This window comes from Epinephelus fuscoguttatus, linkage group LG12, assembly GCF_011397635.1.
Source record: "Epinephelus fuscoguttatus linkage group LG12, E.fuscoguttatus.final_Chr_v1".
Lineage (NCBI taxonomy): Eukaryota > Metazoa > Chordata > Actinopteri > Perciformes > Serranidae > Epinephelus > Epinephelus fuscoguttatus.
In genome coordinates, this window is record NC_064763.1 from 33,494,355 (window position 1) to 33,509,332 (window position 14,978).

The 14,978-nt window shown below is 38.9% G+C and overlaps 1 protein-coding gene across 3 annotated transcripts in view; it reads left to right on the forward strand.

Annotated features, from left to right (window-relative positions):
- The window catches only part of LOC125898453 (glucocorticoid receptor-like), an 89,212-nt gene that overhangs the window by 56,328 nt on the left and 17,906 nt on the right, over positions 1-14,978 (forward strand). For all 3 annotated transcript variants that reach the window (XM_049592248.1, XM_049592250.1, XM_049592249.1), the window contains 2 exons: positions 11,005-11,121; positions 14,293-14,559. In XM_049592248.1, the coding sequence (XP_049448205.1) occupies positions 11,005-11,121; positions 14,293-14,559 (384 nt within the window). The remainder of the gene's footprint in view (positions 1-11,004; positions 11,122-14,292; positions 14,560-14,978) is intronic.

Here is a 14,978-nt window from a genome sequence, read left to right on the forward strand (position 1 = left end):
AAATCACCTCTCAGTTCTTTTTGTTTTTGTGTTGTTTTTTTCTCTTGTGCTGCTCATGTGTTTTATGTGTGTGTGTGTTTCCACTGATGACTGGCCACATTCAGCAGGGTACCCGCAGATCCTTGAAAAGTCTTAAAAAGTCTGAAATTCATGTATCTAAAAGTAAGGCCTGAAAATGTCTTTCATTAGAAATGTCTCAAATTGGTCTTAAATTCATTACTCAAAGGTCTTAAAATTGTTGTGGAAGGAATATTTAATCTGACTTTATTTCTTTTCTTTTTTTTATTCTCGCGGCACTTTTCTGTGATTATGGCTTACTGGCGGCGACACAGAAATCTGACCCCAGGTCCAGTAGCCTAATTTCCTCTTTTGTTGGCATCATGACTGCCGTTCACATTTCTCTCTCTCTGGCAGGTAACGGCCCACAAACCTCACCGCACTTTAGGGACTGTTCTTTACTTATGAAGGGACTGTTCTTTACTTGTCAGGGGAGGAGGGTGGCTGGTTGATTTTTATTTTATTTATTTATTTTATATTGATCCCCCCTATGTTCATCACTTATTGATGCTGTTTCTGAAGTATGAATAAGTCAATAAGTAATTTATTCCATTGAAATATCATTGATGTATTATAGAAAAGTGATTTATCTTTTTATAAATGTCAAAAGGCACATCTGCCTCATTTTTGCTGTGGTATCGTGATTCTACTCAGAACCATGATACTTTCACTGGTATCGTACCGTGGGTCCCAATTTTGGTACCGTGACAATACTAGATGTCACATCCATTCCATTCGGAGTTGCGCAGTGAAGCGGCTCTGGTGCCGCTTAAAAAAGTGTTCCCCCACTTCTAATTTTACAAATTAAGCACTGGTTACAGTACAGCGGGATCCCCCAACCATCCCTTATATTTATAGTTTTTTCGGTCTTAAATTCCATTCAAGGTCGCATTAAAAAGGTCTCAAAAAGTCTTAAATTTAACTTACTGAAAACTGCAGATACCCTGATTCAGGATTCATCCTGCTGGGCTGATTGTCAACTGATACCAATATATTTTGACCTCAAATAACAGTAGTCTACAGTAAAATAACATCATTGTGCTGTGAAAACCATGTATCTCCAAAACGTCAGCTTATTATAAGTTAAGAACAGAGGCCCTGTTTTCATCAACAAACCAATTGGGTTTTAAAATGGTTTATGTAATTTAGAAAGTTTGAAAATTTTATATAAAGGGCCACTTTATATTTCAACTTATTTGACATTTTTGAAAAATAAAAACCCACACAGAAATTTTGGCTTATGTGGTTTTAACTGGATAGCAACAATAAGCAATTTCTGCAAAGAATGAGACCAACATTCAACTTAAGAACAAAAAACTTAAATAACAGAGATATCTCAAATTAGTTACACCCAGCACTCTTAACAGTAATATTTGTTTTGTTTATTTCTAAGGTTTTTCCAAAGGATCATTATTGGCTAAAAATCATCTGTAAATTTAAATTTCTAGTCCAAATATTTTTTTGAGATGAGATTTTAATTATTTTTTGCGTTAAATTCCTCTCCACAGTGGTTTCCACTGAGAAATGTGCCACAATTCTCCCAAGTGTTTTTCCTCCATGCTGTTTAAAACTATGTTTGGCTGCTCTAAGACATAAAAGAAATGAGCTCCTCTACAAGACGTAAAGGTCCAGTGTGTAGTATTTAGGGACATCTATTGGCAGAAATAAAATATAATATAATAAGTATGTTTTCTTTAGTGTATTATCACCTGAAAATAAGAATCGTGTTTTTGTCATTATAGAATGAGCCGTTTATATCTACATAGGAACTGGGTCCTGGTCTACAAAGATGATCATGTTTCTACAGTAGCCCAGAAGGGACAAATTAAACACTAGCTCTAGTCAGGGCCATTTTTATTTCATGTTGGCCTCTGTAGGAAGCAGCTGCCCTGTGACGAAAGCGCTAAATAAACACTGATTTATTTATTTTTTGAGTGAAACTGCTTTATTTAGTGTTTCTACTGGTTTAAATCAGCATGTCTGTTTGTTTTAGAGACATAGAGATGTCCGCAGATCATTTGTCTCCTGGTTAAAAAACCTCCTAAATGTCTGGAAATTACAGTTTCAGAGAAAAAAGGCAAGCACAAATGAGCAGGTACTAGGCTACCAGCCCATCTCATCTTAACATAATTGGTTCAATGCTTATTTGTAACATGAAACGTTAACTTTTTATGAAGTCTTTTTTTGGATCGGAGGAGACCTCAGAGGATAATTCGGCTCCTGGTAAAAACCTCCTGAACAATGAACACTGAAGGAATTCTAACTGGGAGAAGTTTCAGCTGGTTACAGTGTGCAGTCCTCACCACTAGATGCCACTGAATGCTTTTAAATCGTACACACTGTTCCTTTAAGAAAGGTATTGAAACAGTAGTTTCAGAACTTTGTGGCAAAATGTAATTTCTTAAATTGCAAAGCAGTTGTGTTTTATGTTATTGCTGCATGGCAGAGGAAGTTAGTTGAGGGAATATGCTTGGATATTTTGCAGTGATAAAACCTTTAATAAAAACATTTTAATTGGTGGCTATGTTAAATGCAGGTTTTTATATCAGTGAGATCCCAGTTACACTCAGAAACAGACTACATATTTTTATTTCTGCTTCCAGTCACTTACTGTATATGTTCATGGCAATTTAAAATAAAAGTGATTTTCACCATATCAGATGTAATTTTATTGTTTTGGTTAATTATCAAAGACATTTGCTGGTTAAAACAAATTTTATTTGCAAACAGTCAGACAAAGTAAATGGTAATTATTGCTGAACTGAAAGGAACTGGTCAGGTCCGAACTCTGTAACTCCTTGCTGTGAGCTGACAGTGCTAACCGCTGGCCCACTGAGCAAACACTCATTAGCTGCAGCCCTACATGTTAGTGTTGGCTACAAACCCAGCCAGCGGCTTCACCGACCAGTGCTGAGAGATGCTGCCAGGCCCCTGTTAGCAGATCAGGGCAGGATAAGGGAGAGAGGATATCAGTGTGATTCAGCTGGCACTTTTGACACCACAGATGGCTGTTTACGCCATTGTTTGCAATGACTTCCTGTGATATCAGTGGTGCCTACAACTGGCAGCCCTGAGGCTGCTATCTTGTCGTCACACCACCAACCCTACAGATTAATTTCCAGTCTGTGTGATATGTGATTATTCGTAAGTTTAAAGGTGATCCTGTAATACTGATAACCGTCTAGGGAAACATTGCCTTTGCCACTAATATGAATATAAAAATGATTAGCCTATATATATATATATATATATATATATATATATATACACACACACAACACATTAATACATTATAATGCTATAAGCTTTAGTCTATAGTTTTACACTACTGTGTTAAAGTACAGTACACAGACAGACCAGTTTGCTCTACCTTGATTAGAGAATTTATTTAGCCACCACAAAAAGTGGTTGCTGCTGTTCTGAAGCATCATTAAGCTGAGCTAATCATTTGCTTGATGTCCCAGATTCAGTGTTTGCTGGTACTAATAGTTCATGCATTTAGGCTGCAGTATTAGACTCAGTATTGACTCACTGTGAGCAAACAGGAGAAGGGCAAAATAATGTAAAGCACTATATGATAACAGAAATTGAATGTGAGCTGACTCACTGTTATAAAGGCAATCACACAGGTCAGGGTTACAGAAGTCTGGAAATCAACATTATACAATGCATGAACAGTGGCTGTTCAAACATAAGTACATACTTAAAAAAGGAATTTCTATACTATGTTACTGTCCAGGTCATAACCTTAAAGAGAACTGAAAATGGCCTATATGACTCAGCCTAAAGGAAGTATTTCACAGCTGGAAAGATGGACTTTTCGTAAAGCTTGACTGTCTTTATAGTGGGAAGATACAAATAATTGAAACTGGTGCTACATGATCAGAGAAAACAGAAGAAAAGTGCTGTGGCATTTGCTTTTGCTCAGGAAGTATAAAAGCTACAACCACCAGAACACACTGTGCCGCACTGAACCAATAAACGCTCCCGCTGGTGGGTGAGGTAATGAGAGCTTGGCTGTTTTTACACAGGAAACGATATGGCAGCTGGCTGGTAACAAACAATGTCGAATTGCAGTTGGACGTTAAGCTTAAATATTTTCTGATTTGAGGTGAGAAATAGGCAACACAGTAATACAATTTTAGTTCATATTTAATCAGCACTGTTTAGTTTTATTGTTTAATCGTATTTTCAGCCTCTGTTTTCACAGCACAGGAAACAGTATGGGGCCGGCCTCCTGTTCACAAATTCTCGTATTACAGCCAAACAGTGTATTAAAATGTGTTTGAAGACATTTACGGTGAGCAATAGGCGATACTGTAACAGAATCTTGGTTTATATTTGATCAGCGCTACTTAGTTTTACCATTTGATCAGAGTTTGGTCTGCATTTGAGAGGAGGGTGGGGGTGTGGGGGGGCAGCTCTCTCTTGATCCGCTTCTATACTCTTTGTATGGTGGTGGCTGGCTTATGAACATTATAATGATTATAATTTTTGGTTTTCTTCTTTTCTAACAACTGGCAGCTAAGTCCTGTGCACAGAGATGCATACAGTATAGTAAAGGTAGCACAGTACACAATTGACCTATGGCTAAGCCACGTCCCCCTCCACTCACTCGGACAAACTATCAACATTCAGTGACCGGCGCTATGGCAGGTGTCACGGTACACAGCATTTCGCAGGAGGCAACTGATGATTTTTGAGGACATAAAGATCAGATGTCATTGAGAAGTAACCAAAAGGGCCTAAACTACGCATTGGAGGGATATATTCATCATTTTATTGTTGAGAAGGTCGATGAAAAGCTTAAATTACAAGCCAAAATTTACAGGTCACAGTGTGCGCTTGTGAACCGCATCTTGTTGCCGTCGCCATCAAAGACAACAAGTTAAAGTGCCACTGAAGTTAAGGTTTTTGGCTCAGAATATGAGAAAAGGATAACGGCCTTTTTACCATCTTTACCAAGAGTGTCTCTCCGTTAGTTTGGTGCTACAGTATTTACACTGAATCATTCAGCATAACGTTTGCCAACCTTTGCTATCTCTGCGATTATAGATAAGTTAATGAAGCTAAGCTCCAGAAGTTAACGTTAGCTTAACTAGAGCCCTTTGGACAACAGCTAACAATGATGTACGATCACCAAAGTACAAAACTAGAACAAAATAGGCTAATGAACTCCCAGCAAACAAGGTGACAGGATGAACAACGCAGCTAGGAGCTAACGTTAGGCTAACTTTAGCTAACGTTAGCTAGAGATGTTAAAGATAACTTTATATTTCTTTGCAGCAAAGTGACAATATGTTGCCTCAAACACGATGTTGACTTACCTTAGAACAGATGTAGACATCATTGTTAATCTTATTCACGTTGAGTTGATGTTGTGGTCTAACGTTACCACACAACTTTATCCAAAGGAGACACTTTTCTCGGTTGAGATGTGTTTTAGGAAAGTGAAAAAAATACACCATCGCCCAGCCTCTCAGGATGCCTTGTGTCGAAGCTGCATGTACCCCATGCACACCGTTTGACCATTTTTAAACTTCAAATCTCATTAAACCGAACAAAACTGACTTTCTGTAATGCATTTCAATGAACGTCCACGCAGAGAATGTCCAAGTGTATGGGAATGGCTATACGCACTGTGATTGGCTCATTGCGTTTGGGGGCGGGGCTTAGCCATAGGTCAATTTCTCTGTAGGCTGTTTTTCCACCCTTTACATATATTTCTATAATTGAAAAAAAAAAGCATTCTTTCCAGTGTTACCTAGACAGATTGTATTTATTTATTTTTGTCTTGGGTTGCCATGATGATATATACACACAGTGTCATTGTTGTAGCTGCCTGATTCACATTTGTTCACTAAAATGCCGTCTGAATTTAGCTTTAGATGAGCGTCTTAAATATTAGATAACAGTAATGCAAAAATAATCTTTTGTGAACATCTGTGAGAGAATTTTGGCGGCTGACAGCCTAATTAGTTTCGTGTGGGACTGTAGATGAATTAAGGTCATGAACGTGTCAGCTGACATTACCGGCAGGAACAGCAGGTCAAGCCAGGCCAAGAGCCAGCTTTTGAAGAGATGTCGAGCGGCATAAGTCAGGATAAGAAAGATGCCTAAGGAATACGTCCTTTTTCCTCAGTAGTTTTCATTTGTTGTAAGATAGTTGACGTTTAAGAAGTACTCGTTTCAGTTCTAGCATGACAAAGATGTTGGTCAGCAAATACTCTCCGTCTTAGTTTTCATTCACAAACACATATTCATTAACACTGATGTTTGCCAGCTGTTAACCTTAATGGAGAATCTAGAATACATGCCAGCTCAAAATTGATTGGTTTGATTATTGCACTGCTTTGTGATGCAATAGCAAAGGATCACAAGACGTTTTCCTGGAACTTATTTTTAGACACATGACTGAACAGTGCTCAAAAGTGGTTTGGCATCGTTAAAGTGACGTTTAAGGCTTTTCTAAGTACAAAGGCTTTATTAGGAATATCATTTTAATATATTGCACTATTCTGCTATCATGCCCACATGCCTCTAGGATGTAGTGTAGTGATACAAGCAAACAAATTGCACACTGTAGTATTATTTTGACATTCTATTATATGGCGCCAGCGGTTTTATTGAATGCCCTTTAGTTCAAAAAGACGCATCAAACACATGATATTTGGAAGATCAGTAACAATGTTTATGGTCCCAAAGGGCATTTTGTCTGATGACTTTGTGTAAGGTCTTGTTTCAGGCAGAGATGGTTTTTGCGGTCATGCAAAAACTTCTCATCGCGTGTGTGTGTACAATAATTGAAGGGTTGCTGGAGAATGGCACAGAAAGAACAAGTGAAATATTTATTGTATCATCCAGTTTGATGATCCCTCCATCAATTTAGAAAACAGTGGCAAGTTTGATGAATATGAAAAGACTGTACATTACAGGGTTTCCGTGTGATAATTTATTGTATCCTCTTCCTCTGCCGCTCCTCACAGTTTGAGAGCTGTGCACATTGGCTCTATAATGAGTATTGCTATTATGCCACAAGTGACTAATGAGCAGGCTTTCCACCTTACCTCTCTATATCTACAGTAATTGGTGATGGGGGAGTATGCTATGATTTAGTCAGCCAGCCATCCAGAAGGGGCATTTGCTCTTTAATAAGAGGTGGCTGTGAGCTCAACATTTTTCAGAAGGAAATGCAACTTCTAAAGGAGCACTGCTATACAGCTGTGTTTTTCCATCACAGATCTTAAAGCGTCCCCCCCTCCAAAAAAATAAAAAATAAAGGTATAGATTTGTACAAAAGCTGTCCCTCTTAGTCATCATTTATGACCCGCTAGAAGTGTTTGGCAGGTATATTTATCTGTAGGGTAAAGATCCTGCCTTGTGTCTGTATTTTCTGTCTTATTTGGCCGTGTTCGGGACGCTCCTGGGCACAGCATTAGGATAAAAAGGCAGCAAACAGGTACCGCAGTGTAAGCAGAGGAAGAGGAAGCTTTAAAAGTTGCTAACACGGTGCAGAAAAAAAACACATATATAGCTAATATTGGGTTTTACTTTTGCTGGTTATACTGTTTACAAACCTGCCTAGTATACCTTTAAGCTGAATTGCAGCTTTAGGTTAGATGATGGCTGGGCGATATAACGACTATACGATATGTTGATATATTTTCAAGCAAGATAAAAATTTAGACCGTCTATATCGATATACGGTCATGTTGCATTACATAACGCATACCAATGTGCATCTCTCCCCCCTCACAATCTCCGCACAGCTCCGCCCCACTCATTTACTCACATGTTCATAGTGCATTGCCGTTCCTCTTGGTAGTTTTAGTCTATTTTGTGACACAGAGACAGCACCTGGATGCAGGCGACAGATTTGTTTTAAAAATGCAGCGGCAGCACAGACATCACATATAGGAGACGTATATAATGTGGACAAAGTGCCTCTAACTCCTTCCTTCCCTCGTCCTCTCTGTTGATGCAGTGTGCATAAATGAGATATATAGATTACATCATTTTCCAGCACTAGATTCATTTGAAAGGCTAACAGATGGACAATGACTTTTTAACTCCCTCACAAACATTTTTAATTCCAAACTTCAATGGATTTACTTGATACCTTTATACTCACGTTAAAGTTTTGTGTCCTGTGCTGCAAACCTTTAAACCTCTGTAGCTCCAGTGCTGTGTGAAAAAACGTTAATGTAAAGCCTTGCTATTTATTTTATGTCAGTTTTCATTTACATGTTGTGCAGCTGTATATTTTCAAACAGGGGAAAATCCCTGCCTTTGCATTTTATTTTGATCACAGCCTGTTTTTATAAAACACAAATGTGGCTTTGACTTGTAACTGAAAACATGCAGCCCATTTTGTAGAAGATACCAAGATATATATTGTGTATCGCCATTCAGCCTGTAAATATAGAGATATGATTTTTTGTCCATATCACCCAGACCTAGTTAAATGCAGCACAGATCAACTGCCAGTTTGGTATCTAATGAGTTACTGGAAGTGAAAAAACGGCCTGCATTCCTACAGGCTTTTTTTTCTTTTGTGGTTGCATCTCATCTCTTTTCTCTGCCACTCATTGACTTGTATAACACTTGGCTGTGTTTTTCCCTAACGGACCAGGATCTAAGACAGCTTTTTAGAAATACAGAAGTTGAGAATAATAAGTTCATACAGGCCATATCAAGAGTACAACGTTAACTGTAAGACCTGTGGCTGGTTTGACACAAGAGTCAGCTTTGATTGAGTTTGCAGTGCAAGTAGAGTCCTCCTAAATCACTGCCTACGTTCTTTTTTTTCCACAGTGTTACATGAGCTCGACAGCAGATGTGAATATCTTTGCTGGGTTAGTGACTCATCTAGTACATCCGAGGTTATTCTAGTTTATAATGGCAGTTGGATTTCATAGAACGACTGTCAGAATGAAACATAAAGAAATGACCATGGCATGTCTGCCATGACGTTATGGGACATCCTCTTATTAATTTTGTCTATTAGATTGATTATGTCTCAGTTTGAACTCAAAAGAATGTGTTGATGCTGGAAAGATGAGATTCATGTGACACTCCTCAGGCTCTGCAGCATAAGTACTCTATGTGATAAAAGCAAAACACTGTTGCACTGTGGCCCGGGCTACTACTGAGCTGACATGGTAACATCACGTAGATCAATAGATCTTCCAGGGTGGACCATGAAGTATACTGCTGCAGCTCCATGGAGGAAGAGGGGTCTTACACTGCTACTGGCTTGTATTTACAAAAAAATGAAGTAGCGGTACACAATCTGCCATGACAGATCTTGAACCTTTGTTACAGCTGCACATTATAGATGTAGGTTTCCATGCCAGCAACAGCTGTGGCTTGAGGCATTATGTTTTGCCTTGTATGTATGTCTGTCTGTCCCATTCTTGTAAACAGGATATCTCAACAATGCTTGAGGGACTTTTTTTTTTTTCAAATTCGGCACAAATGTCCACTTGGATTCAACAAAAAAGTAATTGGAATTAGGTGGCCAAAGGTCAAAGTCACTGTGACCTTGAGTCTGTCTCATTCTTGTGATTGTAATATCTCAAGAAGGCCTTGAAGGTTTACTTCAAAGTTGAAACAAACGGCCACTTGAACTCAAGAATGAACTGATTAGATTTTGGTGGTCAGGGATCAAGGTCACCATGATCTCACAAAACATGTCACTGGCCATCACTCAAGGATTGCTTATTGTGAAAAACAATCACATAAAACTCTAGTAGGAAAAAATGAAATGGTGACGGTATTTGTCAAAGATCAACATCGCTGTGACATCATAATATGATGCGAAAACACTTTTCCAGTCAGGAACAGAAGGGAAACATTTGCTCAGATACTGAATTGGTGACACCAATTTAGGTGCCCACGTTGAAACTTTGCTGATGGTAAAGATCTGTGTGTGAAGCATCCATGTTTTCACACATATGGATGTGATTTGTAGGTACAATTGAAATGGTTCATGGAGGCATTCAAATGCGAGGGGACAATACTAGTATTAGTTTAGTGTAGCGTTGCTGTAGTGTAGTGTGTAAATACTAGCACACCAAATCCAGAACAAAAAAAAAAGATACCCCAACAAATACACCCTTTACTTCTCTTTGAGTACCGTCTGCTAAAAACTACAGTGCTTTACTGTTTGGGGAAATTACTGAGTCTTTTTTTAAAAATGATATCATTTATTTGTGACTTTATTTTATAAATATTTTTATGTTTAGTCATAGCAACTCAGCTTGGGACTGAGAACCACAGATTGGGTAAGGAGGTTACAGTTTTGAATGATCCATTGTTTTGTTCCCTTCATATCACATTTGTTTCCAATATCAGATATGGAAAGTATTGCCAGCTTTATCTTTTAACATCCCAAACTTTTAAAGTCATGGTCAAGCCTGTTTCTCGTAAAAAGTCTTGCTTGCATGTCACTGACAAGTATTTCTTCAAAAAATGTTTGATGAAGTCGACACGTTTTCTTCCCCTGGGCCAGATATCTATTACTGCCTCAAATTAAACTGATCCAAGTACAGTTTCATCTCTGGTTTATATTCCCATATCCTAATCATGTGCGGCATTTAGAGTTATTATGAGAATGGGAAAGTGTTCATGGTATGCAAACAGATGTGGACTATTTATGCTCTTGTACATGGCCCACAATATGAATGTGGACCGTGCCTGATTGTTGGGAAAGAGCTCTGTGCACATTTGCGAATTGTGCCATGTGTTCTAAGTGAGGATTTTAAAAAGCAGAGCTCTCAACACCAGAGGAAAGCCACAGGTTTGTCAGGCTTACTGTTGAATCGGCAGGTGGTTAGTGTGGTCATAATACATACTGCTCAGGCTAATCCTTCTCACACCTTCTTAGCTGGCTAATATGTCTCCCTTCCCCCCCTCCTCTTCTTCTTCTCCCTTTCATCCTAACAGGCCAGCACAACTACCTGTGTGCAGGGAGAAACGACTGCATCATCGATAAGATCCGAAGGAAGAACTGTCCGGCATGCCGCTTCAGGAAATGTCTTCAAGCCGGAATGAACTTGGAAGGTAAACGGTCCGACCCATCTTATCAATCAGGCCGGCTTCCTTATAACTGACTTTAAATTCACAGTGAAACAGCAGGTTTTAACTTTCATACTGTGCGGTATTTTCATCTGAAAAACAGGATATGTGACAAATACAAGACAGTAAAGAGCTGTGGAAAACCGTTAGCCTCCACCCACACCTCCCTTTGTTACATCAGGAGGCAGAGGATAGGGGAAAATTGAAAAATTGACATATGAATACACACCTTTAACTATGATAACGCTCTTATAGCTACTATGACACAAGCTAAAGGTCAAGGGTTTTATATGGTGGGTGAGTGACTCACACCCCCAGGTCAAGAGCCACATTTGAAATGATAAATATATGTGTACTCCCCTAAGATGCAGTCATCAAAAATAGTTTAATATTTAATATACCAAGAGAACAGTTAACACCGGGGTACAGGATTATAACTTTTTTTTATTTTATTTAATGGTGTCTATAAGTAGTAGCTCGTTGAAATTCCCCTGCAGTGAGTGTCATTGGCCCTGCGGCACTGCCACCCACTCTTTCCACTATGGCCTCCAGTATGTCTGGTTTCCACTTAAACCACCCTCACCCAAGTTAATGGAAAGTGGGCAAGTCGCATTAGTCCGATGTGTCATGTCACCACAGCTTCTGCTTCGGTGAATGACTGAGAAAATTCTCATGAGAAATAAAACAACAGGGATGATAGAACACTGCAGTGTTTAGAATCATGCTTGTAGCTTAACACTTGTAAAGTACAGTGAAACTGAAAGTACTTAAGTAACTACAATGCTGATAGCTTCAAGTTAGTTTTAGGTATTTGTTATTGTAGATTTTAAACTTTTATAAAACTTTTATTATTATTATTATTATTATTATTATTATTTTTACTATTATTATTGTTAATATTATAATCATTATTTTAATATTTTTTATTTAGTTTTATTTTAATTATTTGCTCATTTATTTATTTATTTTTTATGATTTTTTTTATTTTATTTTATTGCTCAAAGCTGTATTTTTATCCATAGCGCCATTTTTTTTTTTTGTTGGAAAGGAATCTATAAAGACATTACAATTAAATTTCCATTCGACTTACCCATTATCGTCCGCTCTGAACGCACAGCCTCAAATTACCATGGCTGATTACAGCAGTCCTGTAAGTCATGTATTCACTTTAACTTTGTTCTGTTTCCCTCTCTCTTACCTCTTATGTAATAATTCTGTTGCCATAGGAATACTGTTTGGGTATTATTACTAACCTCATGTTCACTATTAGCTGAAAGACAGTTTTTTGCTCAGTACAGTGGTAGTGATGGAGATGAAGGAATATCACGTGTGGATATCAAAAATCCTTCTATAATTTGTGGTTTTAATGCTTCTCAGGTCTATAGATTTGAAACAGTCAAGATGAAATATATTGGAAGTGAATAAATGGCCTCTAGTCTCGCACAGTGCCAGTACTCAGCAATATGTCAAAGCTCTGTGGAAAATATGTCTTCTCACCGAAAGCCCTGACTGTGAGCACAGATACCACAATGAAAATCACTTAAAAACTTTTGAATTGGTTGTACATTTTATGAACATTTTGTCTCAAACAAAATTTAGAAAGGCTGCAGCGTGGGTTGACTGGTGTTAGTCATCCACCTGGGAACATGTGGCATTATCGATGAATGTGCTGTTCAGTACACGTGTGCTGGTATGCAGGCGAGGCTGAATGAGAGAGTGCCACCTCCACACTTCAATTCATGGATCACGTCTACAGCCTTCCCTGCTGATCCTTCACCTGATTCTTTCCCAAAGGGATAAATGTTTAAGACACAGTGCAACAATTAGGCTCTGTTGGAAATCGGAAGCAACAGGTGGAGCACAGCAACTGCATAAGTGCTTTGAACTTGCTCATTGTGTTATTTCAGCTGATGCTTTCTTGGGGCATGAAATTGCTGTCAGTGTTGGGTGAGATTGCATGTACACAGTGCGGTGTGTGTCAGACAAATGTGAAAGTAGTTCCATATACAGAGAGGGAGAGACAGAGGGAGGCAGGGAGAGGGATTTGATGGACGTCAGTGCAGCATCAGCAGACAGACTCCCACCGAAAAGGCTCTTAGTTGCCATAGAAACGCCAAGAGAGGAAATTAAAAAAGGTAGAGTAGGAAAAAACATGTTTTTTTTGTGTAAGCCCCTCAACCCCTGACATGTTTGCACATTTAGTGGGAGAAAATGTCAAAACAATGCCTAGTCTATATGTTGTGCGCAAAAACACAACAATTTGCTATTCCTGTTGTTGCTCTTGAGAGAAACTACAAAAAGAAAGGATTAGCCAACTAATGAATAAGCTGATCAACAGAGCATTGACAACAATTTTGATCGTTTCTCTAGTAAAAGGATTCCCTGCTTCTCTAAGTTTTATACAAGACAATATAGGACGTTAGAAGACGTCATCTTGGCCTCCAGGAAAATGGTTTTGTTTTTTTTCACCATTTGCCGACATTTTATAGACCAAGACATGACAGATGATCTAATAATGAAAACAGTGCTTTCTGGTTTCCTGCGAGGTTGAACATCTGGCTGTTTCTCCTTGTTCTGTTGGCAGTCTATAAATTTGTACCATATAGTACATGTCTCTCTGGAGAAAACACACGACTCTCCATCAAATTAATTCTGGTGATGACCTTGATCTAAGTGTATTGTCTATTAATTATTAATCCCCACATACATGAATATGTTTTTACTGGTGTGTAATTACCTGAAACTAAGAACTGTTATGTTTTCATTTCCTTAGAATGAGATGTTTTTATCTGTGTATGGAGCGGGTCCTCTTCCACTGAGTTTGCCATGTTGTTTCTACAGTAGCCCATAACGGACAAACCAGATATTGGCTCTACATTTGCACTTTTGTGTTTTCATGTCTGTCACCGTAGTTTGGTAGAAGTCTGGTTACAATCTGACTGTAGTCTCACCACTAGATGCCGCTAAATCCTACACACTAGACCTTTAAATGCTGTTAGTTTTAAAATTTAGAGATCATTCATTTAAAAAAGTTGAAAAAAGGAACATCTCCTTAATGGCTGAAAAGTAAAATAACGACTGTCGCTGCTCACCAGTTCCCTGTTTCATGTCTCCCTCCCTCCCTTTCTCCTCCTTTGTCTTGCCCCATCCCCCCAGCGAGGAAAAACAAGAAGCTGATCAAGATGAAAGTGCAGCGGCCTCCTGCAGAGCCTATCAACAACATGCCTATTCCAGTCATCCCCAGGTGCATGCCCCAACTTGTGCCCACCATGCTGTCTGTGCTCAAGGCTATCGAGCCAGAGGTCATCTACTCCGGCTATGACAGCACGCTGCCTGACACCTCCTCGCGGCTCATGACCACGCTCAACAGGCTGGGGGGACAGCAGGTCATCTCTGCAGTCAAGTGGGCCAAGTCACTACCAGGTAACCAAAAGCTTCTTACCATGCGTTGCCTGTGGTATAGTTTAGATGCATAATACTGCTCAAGCAAAGTGTGTCACTGGGAGTATTTCCAGCTTGTAATTGAGACTAATGTGTACTGAAGTGAGCCAAGGCATGGATGGAAAGTGAAGTCATTTGTTAGTTTCAATAGATGCAGCTGGTTTAGGAAATTGCATCACCTTTGATCAAATGGAAAATGTGCAGATTGACTAGACGTTTAGTACACAATGGCGTAGCTTTCACTTTTGCCCTCCAGTTAACCGAGCATCTGCTTGTCAGCATTGTTGGTATTCCTCAGTAAAACTAAAGGACACGAGTAGCTGCAAGTTAACTCGCAAAATGATGCAAAATAGGTGACGTTTCCAGCGAAGGAACAGAACTTATCATAATTCAGAATGTCA